The sequence below is a fragment of the Aphanomyces astaci genome (assembly GCF_000520075.1).
Source record: "Aphanomyces astaci strain APO3 unplaced genomic scaffold supercont1.74, whole genome shotgun sequence".
NCBI lineage: Eukaryota > Oomycota > Saprolegniomycetes > Saprolegniales > Verrucalvaceae > Aphanomyces > Aphanomyces astaci.
In genome coordinates this window covers 288,496-299,833 of record NW_009798337.1, presented here as the reverse complement: position 1 = coordinate 299,833, position 11,338 = coordinate 288,496, and the positions used below count along the sequence as shown (strand labels likewise).

At 47.9% G+C, this 11,338-nt stretch overlaps 6 protein-coding genes across 9 annotated transcripts; 4 read left to right on the top strand and 2 right to left on the bottom strand.

The window, feature by feature from the left end:
• Window positions 1-716: 716 nt before the first annotated feature.
• Window positions 717-2,880, top strand: H257_15754 (hypothetical protein; the record flags this gene model as incomplete). The annotated part of the gene is made up of 3 exons (XM_009843956.1): window positions 717-845; window positions 1,184-1,431; window positions 2,249-2,880. 3 exons carry the CDS (start codon window positions 717-719, stop codon window positions 2,763-2,765), a joined length of 894 nt encoding a protein of 297 aa, XP_009842258.1. The 3' UTR covers window positions 2,766-2,880.
• Window positions 2,881-3,283: 403 nt separating this feature from the next.
• On the bottom strand, window positions 3,284-6,563 carry H257_15753 (hypothetical protein). 3 transcript variants are annotated; one of them, XM_009843953.1, is made up of 7 exons: window positions 6,372-6,563; window positions 6,143-6,313; window positions 5,980-6,079; window positions 5,800-5,926; window positions 5,536-5,723; window positions 4,336-4,420; window positions 3,284-3,698 (listed from the first exon to the last, which is right to left on the bottom strand). In XM_009843953.1, the coding sequence occupies exons 1-7, from the start codon at window positions 6,536-6,538 to the stop codon at window positions 3,520-3,522; spliced, it is 1,017 nt and encodes a 338-aa protein (XP_009842255.1). In that variant the 5' UTR covers window positions 6,539-6,563; the 3' UTR covers window positions 3,284-3,519. The 3 variants fall into 3 exon arrangements, with proteins under 3 accessions (XP_009842255.1, XP_009842256.1, XP_009842257.1); XM_009843954.1 differs by having other exon boundaries at window positions 5,980-6,313; XM_009843955.1 differs by lacking the exons at window positions 3,284-3,698; window positions 4,336-4,420 and having other exon boundaries at window positions 5,107-5,723.
• Window positions 6,564-6,742: 179 nt separating this feature from the next.
• H257_15752 (ubiquitin-fold modifier 1) lies at window positions 6,743-7,993 on the top strand (the record flags this gene model as incomplete). The annotated part of the gene is made up of 4 exons (XM_009843952.1): window positions 6,743-7,158; window positions 7,613-7,681; window positions 7,733-7,830; window positions 7,875-7,993. 4 exons carry the CDS (start codon window positions 6,743-6,745, stop codon window positions 7,991-7,993), a joined length of 702 nt encoding a protein of 233 aa, XP_009842254.1.
• A 74-nt stretch (window positions 7,994-8,067) lies between these two features.
• On the bottom strand, window positions 8,068-9,667 carry H257_15751. 2 transcript variants are annotated; one of them, XM_009843951.1, is made up of 5 exons: window positions 9,450-9,667; window positions 9,190-9,388; window positions 8,815-9,094; window positions 8,402-8,584; window positions 8,068-8,331 (listed from the first exon to the last, which is right to left on the bottom strand). In XM_009843951.1, exons 1-5 carry the CDS (start codon window positions 9,602-9,604, stop codon window positions 8,180-8,182), a joined length of 969 nt encoding a protein of 322 aa, XP_009842253.1. In that variant the 5' UTR covers window positions 9,605-9,667; the 3' UTR covers window positions 8,068-8,179. The 2 variants fall into 2 exon arrangements, with proteins under 2 accessions (XP_009842253.1, XP_009842252.1); XM_009843950.1 differs by having other exon boundaries at window positions 9,190-9,667.
• A 732-nt stretch (window positions 9,668-10,399) lies between these two features.
• On the top strand, window positions 10,400-10,831 carry H257_15750 (hypothetical protein; the record flags this gene model as incomplete). The annotated part of the gene is made up of 1 exon (XM_009843949.1): window positions 10,400-10,831. One exon carries the CDS (start codon window positions 10,400-10,402, stop codon window positions 10,829-10,831), a length of 432 nt encoding a protein of 143 aa, XP_009842251.1.
• A 78-nt stretch (window positions 10,832-10,909) lies between these two features.
• On the top strand, window positions 10,910-11,303 carry H257_15749 (hypothetical protein; the record flags this gene model as incomplete). Its single annotated transcript, XM_009843948.1, has 2 exons — window positions 10,910-11,194; window positions 11,244-11,303. 2 exons carry the CDS (start codon window positions 10,910-10,912, stop codon window positions 11,301-11,303), a joined length of 345 nt encoding a protein of 114 aa, XP_009842250.1.
• Window positions 11,304-11,338: the final 35 nt, after the last annotated feature.

Here is an 11,338-nt window from a genome sequence, read left to right as displayed (position 1 = left end):
CATCGCACATCGAAGAATTTTTTTGAAATGAATGGCTCGTGGAGCCTCTCTGACGCGTTTGCGCGCCAATATTAGCATCGATTTTGATGGACTTGGCGGCCTTTATCGCATTATTCAAGTTTTAATCTATCAGTTTTGAGAAGTATTCTCTTCAAGGAGTTTAGATGCGATGACGAATCACCTCGCCAGACTGCTCAATATTCAACGAACGAAATGTTGTCTGATCGGAAATGATCGAGTGATTTCCAAATGCACTCATACCTTGATCAATGACAGACACTACCAGATGTCAGGCGATCCTTGTTTAAGTGGTGAGATGTTTGCGAATGCGTGTGTTTTTAACAATTGACTTCATCATATGCTTTTGACAAAGTCACAAACAAACGTTCTTTGTCAAATTGTAAAATAGTCGATGGTTGGTGAAAAACTTAGTCTCAAGTTTGGTGGTCTATTGTGCATGTTTGTACTACATCCTACGTAGTAGTACTGTATGTGACTGTACAGTACAACCACAATATACATCCGATATCGATATACTGGTTAGTACAGTATATCAAATATCGTACTGGCGTTGCGATATCGATATGATATTGCACCATTGCGTTCGATACGATATTATGTCGAGATAGCTTTTCGATAACGTTAAGCGATTATTCTTTTCTAAATATAGGTACGATAAGATATCAAATTCAATAAAAGAAAAAGATAAATCTTCGATGAAGCTTTCCCAAACGCCGCATGCAGGCCGCGTACAGGCCGCGTTTACGACCGCCATGTTGCGCGAAGGCTTGGTTATGACGGATATTGAGGTGAACGCGGGCAACACAGTGGTGGGGTTGAAAGGGGTTGGTATTAAGGTGCTCAGTTAATGGGAAATTCCAACGTGAACACATGCCTCTGCTTCATCGCACCAACCTAATGAACTATCGCTAGTTATGATGTCACGTGACACAGACGAGTGCCAAATGGAGAACAGCCAATCCTTGAATAATATAGGCCTATTTCATGCAGAACACTCAAGAGACGTCTACAGACGATGCTGGCCGCTCCTTCCAATGTCGTGACCTAATGCAATCGACACTACGGATGTATTACTTTGTTTATCAGTACCAGTATGAGATCCATCCGGAATAATGCACGGATAAGATTGAATTAACGTTAACACTGATACAACGGCTGACAGAATGTCGCCGCGCCCTACGCGAGTGGCCTCGGTCGCTCGCAAGTCAACAGTGAACAAGACAGTGAACAAGTTCTACGTCCATTCAGAGGATCCAGTTCCCAGCCGAAGCATCCGTTCGCTCCGCATCGGCCCCTTCAACTCCTGCTCCCTGACCTCCCAACTTCACAGCCGCCTCCAGTCCTACTGGGCCCACACCGATCGCATCGCCATCCTCAAAGCAACCTGGCGATGCGATTAATGTGGGCCCAGTAGGACTTGTGAGCGGTCGAGGCCACTCGTGTAAGGCGCGGCGACATTCGGCGCCAGCCATCGTAGGAAGGAAGGAATTTACGGTTACGCGTAGCTCTACATGTCCTAGAGGGTTAACCCTATAGACCTCGCGAGTTGCTTTTGAATTTTTTATAACGAAAAACAAAAAGTGAAAAGCAGTACTACGTAGTATTTTTTACGAAAATCCTATACTACCCGTAGTAAGTCAATACGTACAGTATTAATAAATGTATACGTATTGACTCCCCTAATGGATTTGGTGAATGAGCATACAAATCCAAACTTTGGCTGAAAGGACAATAACGTTACCGGTACCTGCCAAGCACTTTCACCGCGTCGGAGGCGAAATGGTGTGAAATGGTGGCATTCCCCCATAGCACAGTACTGTACACGGTATACCGGTACCGGTATCTGTCAAGTCTGACGTGCTGACTTTCACATTTTGATTTCCATCATACTTCGAGGTACTATTATAGCATCAGTATTATTGCCGACGTACAATACGGTACACTAACGCACTACTGACATTCAACACAATCCTCGATAGGCCTCCTAGTAGTGTTAGCTAGTAGATTCATGGATCTCCCTATCGAAAGTAGAGAGTGGTTGATTCCAAGACAAATTCGAGAGAGGTGTGCTTTCTTCTTCCGTGTCAGTGGCCAACTTACCACTTTTCACTCTGTAACATTATAATGCAATCAATCACGAAGGTTATGCATCCTATGAATAGATAGAGTATATGCTTTTGGAAAGGATGCGTGATTTGATTGGCTCATGGGTTTTTCATGCGTGCAGCCTCCACACTTCCGCCTTTGCCGCCGCTGCGATGGTAGTGACGTCCACGCCGAATGCCACGTATGTGTACCCATCCAGCTACCAAGAGAAGAACAGTGCTACGCAAGCGACGGTGTTGTCTTTGAATCGCTACCTCGTCCTTGGGCTGGCCGGACTGATCCTGCTGGCGTTTTTCACCGTGCTCATCGGCCTCGGCACCAAGAGACCCACGTGGTGGTATGCCACCCTCACACGGTGGTTCAACATTACAGACCACGATACAACGTCCAACTTGCTCGTGATTTCTGGTCAAAATAACGGACGGTCGCACCGCCCGCAGCAGACATCGAGTAACCCCCTGACCATGCGCCTCGACGCGTGGCGAACGTTTCAAGAAGAGAAGCACGTGCCCCCACCACATATCGACGAACTGCGGCACCTCCACTACCTGCCACCACCGGTGACAGAGACCCTCGACCACCACACCATGAATGCCGCCGCAGCGAACAAGTCCACGACGGCAACGAGCATTGTATAGCTTCGTGATGCGCTTATTTATACAGTACCCATCAACGCTACTTGGACGTGTATAGTGAGTGCAGCTTGTTTGTAATGACCATTATTATGCCTAGCATCGTTTTACGTGGATTGCCTAACAATGAGCTCTCAAACGACGAGTCACAAGCACCGCTCATTTGATTGAACATTGGATGCAAACAGTATGTACTACAGTACTGCTGGTAGTACTACAGTACACTACTACTAGTACGTACGTACTAGGAGTACTATACTGTAGTAGCGTCCTTTCAGCCAAAACTAGCGAGTTTTGCGCTGATCCGCCGATTCCATCGATCGATCTATAAAACTGTGAAGTCCTGAATTTCAATCAACCACTAGTTGGATGTTGAAGTGTATTTGATTGGCTACTGATTTGTGTTGTGGGTTTTGATTGGTCGATCGATTACCCGTCGATTTCGTGCTGCAGCTCGCACACCCCAATAAAATCGAATCAACTTGACAATATTGATTAATCCTTTTAGTGTCACACTAGTTTACTGTTAAGTCACACACTGCAAAATTCTGCGTTGGTCAAAGAGTGGATTTGATTGGCTACTTGATACGTTTTGATTGGTCGTACATCGATTGTCTGTCGATTTGGTTTTTCCGCTCATTCAATCGAGCACCCCACTCCAATTGACACTATTAGAAGTACTGTAGCTATTGTGAATAGTACAACAACTACTAGTACTACTACTCCTTTGTCGGCCTTGCAGCCCCAACTTACGGCAGCACTACGCGGCGGGGGTGGCTGGCGGCATCCAAAAGATCGTGTTGGCGTGGACACTAGCAATCAAATGGCGCTGGGGGTTCCACTGCACATCCATGACGGGCCCAATGTGCCCGGGCTTGGCCGCCGCCGTCACGGCGCCCGTGTTGGCGTTGTAAATGGTCATACTGCCGTCGTCCGCCCCTACAACACATAAGTACATATAAAACCATCCAAACCAGTCGCACTAGAATGCCATCAACATATATGGTTGTGTTTATTCTAAACTGGAGCGATATGGAGAGTGAATCGACACAACCAAATGTACTGAAGTTACAAGGATTTAGCCAACCACATACATACACTGCAGGAAACCACCATCAACGTCAAATTAGTGTGATATCAAATACCTTTTTACAAATATTCAAAATGCAGTACAAAGAATCGATCGATAGATTTGGCGATTCAGTCCAAAAGTCCAAATTTAGGGCCAATGGACACCATATCAAAGCCATGTATGTTGTCAAGTCGATTCAACATTATTAGAGTGGGGGGCTGCTCTCAATCGAACAATTTCGGCCAACAATCAATCGACCAATCAAAACCCCAGTACACGACTCACGTGACCAATCAAATTCTCGCATCAACCCTTCAACATCGAATCTCATACTAGTACAGTCTATTTTCTACAAAATACGCAGTACGACTAAACAATCGATCGATGGAATTTGGCGAATCAGCATACACAAATATCCAAGTGGTAGTGAAAGGACATTTCAAGTGGGTGCCATACTAGACATCATGTCATAGAGAATCGATCGACCAAGGACGGTGCTCTTACCACATGCAATGTAAGCGCCATCGGGTGAATAGCTCGCGCCTAGCTTCTTGCCCGTGGAGTTGCTATGGCTCGCGAAAATGCGCGTCTAATATGGCAATCACCCCAGTTAGACATCAAGAACGACGAACCTAGTATATTCCTAGACGACATCGAACAGAAGCAAACGTTATTGTCAAATCGATTCGAAAACGGCAAAATCGAATGTCTGAAGAGAATGAATTCTAACGAACCGCCTAAGCCAATCAAATCACGTTCGATCGAATTTCTGCCAATCGAAAGTTTTGATTCAGCCCAGTCATATCACATTGGGCAAAACCATATATTGTGGATTCGGTACAAATTCCCAGACCCCGCCGAATCGAATGTCGCTGCCGAATCGAATCACGAATCGACTCTATTGGCTAATCCAATTTTTATTGGATTTGATTGGCTTTTACAAGTATGTTTTCAACCAATCAGAACTCCAGCGTGATTCGATATTAAGTAGACAAACCCCACGAATTTTGGATGTTCACAGTGAATTCACAATACTTCGTTACACACTTCATATTTGTATCGTATAGTTGTACAAGCGTAAATGCGATCATGTGGCTTCGAATACTAACTACATTTGGCAAAATGACCGACAGGTCCAAATTCGGGTGAAATGCTCAATAATATTGTGCTTTTCAGTCAAATTTGCCTATTTTGGGGGATTGGTGAAATCGCCAACTAATCGAGCAAAGGAGCAAAGAATGAAGGTTGCAATATGATTGGCTACAAAGAATACAAGTTGCAATATGATTGGCTAAAAAGATTGATTGTAGTATTGCAGTCACAAAGATACCCCTTCAACTTCGTTTTATGTGAAATTTCGAAGATCCGGTGATTTTTCGGCGGTTCATTCACCCAACCGCGGGAGGAATTTCGAGTCCAACACAAAATATGTATTATGAAGAAAAGGTGCTAAAGACAACAAACGAATATACGGGGAAAACGGGAACGAGATCCTAAAGTTTGGAACAGAGATGATGGAGAAACATACCCAATCCATCAAGGGCAATAGGAACCATTGGGAGAGACAATTTGGGAAAATCACCAACGACAACCAGGAAAAACCATCCTCGAAACAAAATGGGGAATATGCCCAGAACAACCCAATCCAAGACACGCAATCAGTATGACAAATGGGGAAAATCACCAACGAACGATAGATCGTACGAGTTTGCCTTCGAACGCGTCGAGCTGTACGAGCAACCCGGCGTTCGTGTTGAGCAGGATGTGCTGCTGGTCCGGACTGAACTGTATCGCATGGACGTCGAGCTTGGCTTTGAACTGCCGCGACTGAAGCAGCGGCCGCAGTGCCAACTCGATGCTTTCTTCATGGAGGGAAAACTTGGCAAAAGGTCCTGTAAATGACGACATGTTACTGATGCAAGAAGGGGACGACGTCGATGATCGTGTCAACGAAGGAGAGAAACCGACCGTCGTTGTAGTTGCGCGCGTCGTACATGCGGACGAGGGAGTCGCCGGTGTACACGCCAAACACAAGGCCGTCCGAGTCGTACGCGGCAGAGATCGCGGTGTTGTTCTCGCCGCAGTTGAGCAAGCCCTACGATGATGATGATAGTATGTCATGGGATGATGGTTCGCGGAACGACATACCGTGGCGGTTTTGACGCGGATGTCCCACATGCGGAACGTCGAGTCCATGGATGCGGTGAGGAATTCGTCGGCGGTCGGATGCATCATGAGCGACGTGACCCTAAGAGAGATGATGACGGGGCATCGAGTGATGAAGGAAGAGCGGGATGGACTGCCGTCGTACTTCTTGGTGTGGCCGGAAAAGTAGCGCAGAAACTTGTTGTCGTACACCGAGTGGTATCGAATCGCGTGGTCGTCGAAGTCGTTCTGGGACGACCAGATCATGCAGTCCGGGTGGTGGGTGAAACGGACAATTTCGGCGCCGTATTGTTTGGTATGAATGTTCTTGTTCAACCTGCAAACATGGGCATTGAGGCATGGAAACCCGATGGGCTGTGGGTGTGACGACGTACATGCCGGTGGTGCAGTTGATGTGAGAGACCACTCCTCTCCGAGCGGTCGCGCAGTAACCCCCCGTACGGTGGAAGTCCACAGACGTCGTCAAGACATCCTCCTCCCCCGGGAAGACTCTGGCAATCCCATAGCTTTGGACCACTGCATCCGAGAGTACTAGGGCCATGTTGTTGATGGTGGGCTGCTTCAGGAATATTGTGATGATTAAAACGCGTTTATACTACGTAGTATTAATTAATATTTTTTAATATCTCTTGAAATGCCATTTGAATGCTTTACTGTTAACATTTTAAAAAAGAACAACCAAAAGGTGTTGTTTAAACGTGTTCCTCATTTCGGATAGCGCAACCGAATCCGCCAACTGCCAAGTATGGAAGCACTGCAACCGGCCCTGATCGCGCGTCCAACCGCGCGATGTCTGCCGAGCGCGGCGACGCTGGCGGCGTCTCTGCCGAAGATTCACATGTCACATGAAGAGAAAGAACGAATTCAGTCGATACAACATCAGTCCTTCCGACGACTCCAAGAAAACCACGTCAGATGCGCTCAAATCCTTCACGGCACAATGCAATGGCGCGCCGTGGAGTTCATGGATGCGAACGAAGAATCAGCATGCTTGAACCAACAAGAAGTCTTGCGACGGGACATTAAAGCGTTGGAAAGTGCGAATGCCAAGCTCGTGGCCGCCCACAAGGCGGCAACCGCGGCCTCAGCCGATCGTCGGTCCAAGCGACCTCGCGAACCCGAGACATCCCCTTCGAAGCGCCTCAAAATGCTGACGTCTCTGTAACCCACCAACCTATTTCTTCGTCCTTGCATGTACCATTCGTGGTGTGATGGGTCCACCGAAGCCAAATCTTCTTCGTCAATAGCACAATCGCCAACCGATTGAACAACCCTTCAGAGCGTCCTTGTCCTGAGCATCAACAAACCTTCCTTCCATACGTTCATGGGACTTTGTCCACCGTTCATCTACTTTCTTCTTTCATAGGGCCTTCTACGTTGTCCATCATCGCTAGCTACGGCATTCCCGCTCATGAGCAGGGAGAACTTGAACAGTTCGCAAACAGTAATTATTACGAAGAAAAACAAGTAATTTATTTCCATGTACTTGAATGTTGTAGGGAATACCCTATTATTATAGATATTTAAAACAAATTCTAATCAAATTCTGCACTCATGTACGCAATCCACGGCAGGTTGTCCGACTTGCCCTTGAACAGTGTGTCTGTACTATTAGGGCTTCCGCTGCCGCCAAAGTAACCTTCAAGATCACGTTGACCTCCGACCCAAAGCTTCCCTTCCGTGTGTGCGTCCATGTGCCTATATACGAGTACGCTTATACACATCCCCCTGGTAGGATGAGCGCGCCGGAGGAAGCGCCATTCACCGCCGTGCTCAAGTATGTCGCCGAAGAGTTCCGAGTGCCTTCTTCTACAAGTGCCATTATCACGAACGGTATCGCCATCATGTGGATGAGCCATGTGACGATCTTCACGTAGATGGCATGGGGATCAATCCATCCCAAAGCGCGGGGAATGTGTTTTTGAAACACGGGAGCGACCTGCGCCTCATCCCTCGCGACCGCGTTGGCGGAAGCAAGTCACCTGCGCTGTATTAACTGCTCGCGCAGATTCGTTCAATATGTATATATTCATTCCGATTGTGGTTCCTAATCCAAGGACACGACAAAACTGGACGCATAGATAGTATGGCCACATTCTGTTCACATTTACTACTTTGCTATCAGCACATCGTAAGGATGCCCGTGCGTTGCGCACTCTATGTCGATGCTTCCTCCAGTGTTTTAGAGTCCCTTGTTGTAGTACAACTCGGTGGTTTCCGGGAACCGCTTTCGAATGATCTCTTGCAGTTCGGGTTCGAGGGAAGTAGTCCCGATGGCGCTCTTTTGAGGAAACAGCGCGCAGCACAAAGGCGTCGAGAAACTCAATGCCGCCCCTAGACAAAGCACGATGGTTGGTCGGTATCTGCATCCCCCCTCTTATCAACGTCGAGAATGGAAAAGTACCTGTGAGAAGCACCATGAGCGGTGCCGACAAGGCCGGCATGCGCTTCAACGGCCCCTTTTCCAAACTCGCAATGACCAAGGGAGGAATGACCATCCCTGGTACAGCCATCAGGATGCGCGACGGCACGACTTGGAGTACCGCGGACTGCGCCGCCGCTTGACTCTTGCCCACCACATCACCATCTACATTATATATATATGATTCACGGAACAAAACCTATATATGAAACCGTCACACCATACTGTTATCACAAATGGAAAGAAGACACTTTTATCCGTCGAAATGACGGTTCAACCGTGGAAAAAACAGTTGCAACCGTGGAAAAGACAACTCCACCACCCGAAAAACATTACACCAGGAAATTGTGGTTTTGACATGTCTCGAAGGCGACACATATGATCGATGATCGTACCAGCGGTTTCAACTGCAATGCCATGCAACAGTTCTTGCTGGCGCATCATGGGGATGTTCACCCAGTTCGCGGCGGCCACGGCCATGAGAGGCACAAGGCGGCCGACGATGCCGCCGCTGAGGGACGGGCGGGACGCGATGAACTTGTTGAGCCCGACGGCGGTCGCGACCGACATGGTGGACGCCGCGGCATACGCTTGCAGCAGTTGGTCGGTAGTGACCCCGGTGCTGGCATTGCGGTTGGTGTAGTTGACGATCGAGTTGAACGTTTGGTTCATAAACTACACGGACACGTTATAACCAGGCAAGAACGAAGGAAGGGTGATGGAGGTCAGGTCATTCGGTCGAGATGTGTGAGAATGGGGTTACTCGTTACCTGCCAAAAAACAACTGCAGGAGTGGATCGATAGAATGCCATCATACACCCCGTGATGACCATGTTTCCAGGCACTTGGAACGACATGCGACCCATGATAAAGTTCTTCTCGCCAGTGTCTGGGTGAAACGCCGAGTCATACAGGTGCTTCGCGGCCCATACTTGTTCAGGGGTCGTGCCTGCAGGTTCCGCGCCGCCTCTAATGAGCGGACATGGCCAGTAGTGGATACATAAGAAGCACAGGAGGTGATGGTTTGTACTGGTATTGCTGTACGAGGGCTTTCGCGGCGTCCAGCTGCTCGTCGGTGGCGAGGACGTTGATGGGGTTGGTCGTGGTAAAGAAGTGCCGGGCGCGGCCTTCAAACGTGCTTTGGTCCCATCGCGGAGCGTCCAAATTGAGGCGAGCTGCGACCATCACCGAGATGCTGTGGTTGTTGAGGTGTAGTGACTGGCCGACCGACGACTTGTAGATCACCAGAAATGTTTTGTGCAACAGCGCATCCGGTTAAAAGTTGTATCCGTACGAAATATCGTAATTTCATCCAATCATCGTGCTGTTTGTGGCATATTTAGCCAATTGAAAGGACGAACTATTGGGTACTGTACGTTACCTTCCTATTTGCACCATGACAAATACAACCTGTGAAATCTGGAAAAAACTGGGTCTTTTTGACCCCCAGCTTGGGCCTCCCCATACAATGCCCCTTGCCCTCCCTTCGTTCAGAGGTTAAGCGTATTATGCACGCCTTTAATCCTGCTTTTCCTTCCAAGGATACTTCGTTATCATCGTACACAGTAGGGAGATTTCAGAGATGACTTCTCTTTTTCTTTTTCCGTAAAAATTAAAAGCTGAGTACTTCCTCTGTTCCACGTTTCTGCCGACATTAGACCTCTAGATCATATATTCATGTTTTGACCATTAATTGTACATTTTACACGAATTATTATGAATTCATGGAGGGATTTTTCTGACTGATCAGTCATCAAGATAATAATTTGAAACTCTATCATTTGTCAAACGTCCACTACAAGAGAAATGATTGGATCTTTTAGTGGATGGTTAGTCAAGCATCAACCAATCAATGTTTTTGGAAATCACTCAGTCCTTTCCATGAGCACAGACTCGTTCATTGACCAATCACTAAACACACACAAACTTGCACATCAGAGCAGCCCTGAACAAACCATAAACACAATCAAAAGTACCACTATGGCACGCAGAGCGAGTCTTCAAGGCTCGCAGGCTGCCCCGCCACTAGCCTCACGCAACATCAGCCAAGGTCTAGCTCTGCTTACCAACCTCGACCAGCAACGCCAAGCCAAGAGAGCACGATACTCAACCGTACGCGCGGAAGAACCCGATAAAAACCTTGACTCCACAAGCCCAATCTACGACGCCTTCGTCGACAACCAAGGACCTGATGGTATTCTGACAATGACCAACTTCAGCCCGTCTGAGTTCAACATCTTGTGGGCGGACATACGGCAATACCTTTCGAAGCATTGGAACACTGGTTCGGGGCGCAAATTCGAGGTCACTGGCCGTGACTTACTGCTGATGATGTTGACGTCACTTAAGCACTGTGGCTCATGGGATATCGTTGCCGCTGTGTTCAAACAAAAGTGTGCTACCTTTCAATAGCGTGTGTTGACAATATTGGGGTTCTGCATCCCTTTTTCATGCGCAAATACGTTGCCGTTCCTGCCGAACAAATGGACGATGTCGCAGCTAGCTGCCAACGGGGATCGCTTCACCAATTATCCCTATGCTCGCTATGCAACGGACGTGACCTTTCAACAAACGAATCCTGCCGGAAGCTATGCTGAGAAGAAGTCGTATTACAGTGGCAAACACTCGCTCTATGGACATAAGGTGGAAGTGTCGGTGCTTCCGAACGGGCTTGCAATCAATTGCACCAAGTCCATTTTCGACGACAACTTGGAATTCCACGCGAATGACCTTGCCAAACAAGGCGACGACGACCGCCTGGATGATCCTGCGCGAGTTGGTGGGGCACGTCAATGGGCGGTCCTTGTGGACAAAGGCTACCAAGGGATACAAAGAGAAGTTCGCGCGGTGCTTCCTACCAAGAAGCCAATTGGAGGCGTGCTGACGGCTGACGAATTACGTACCAACGACCGGATTGCC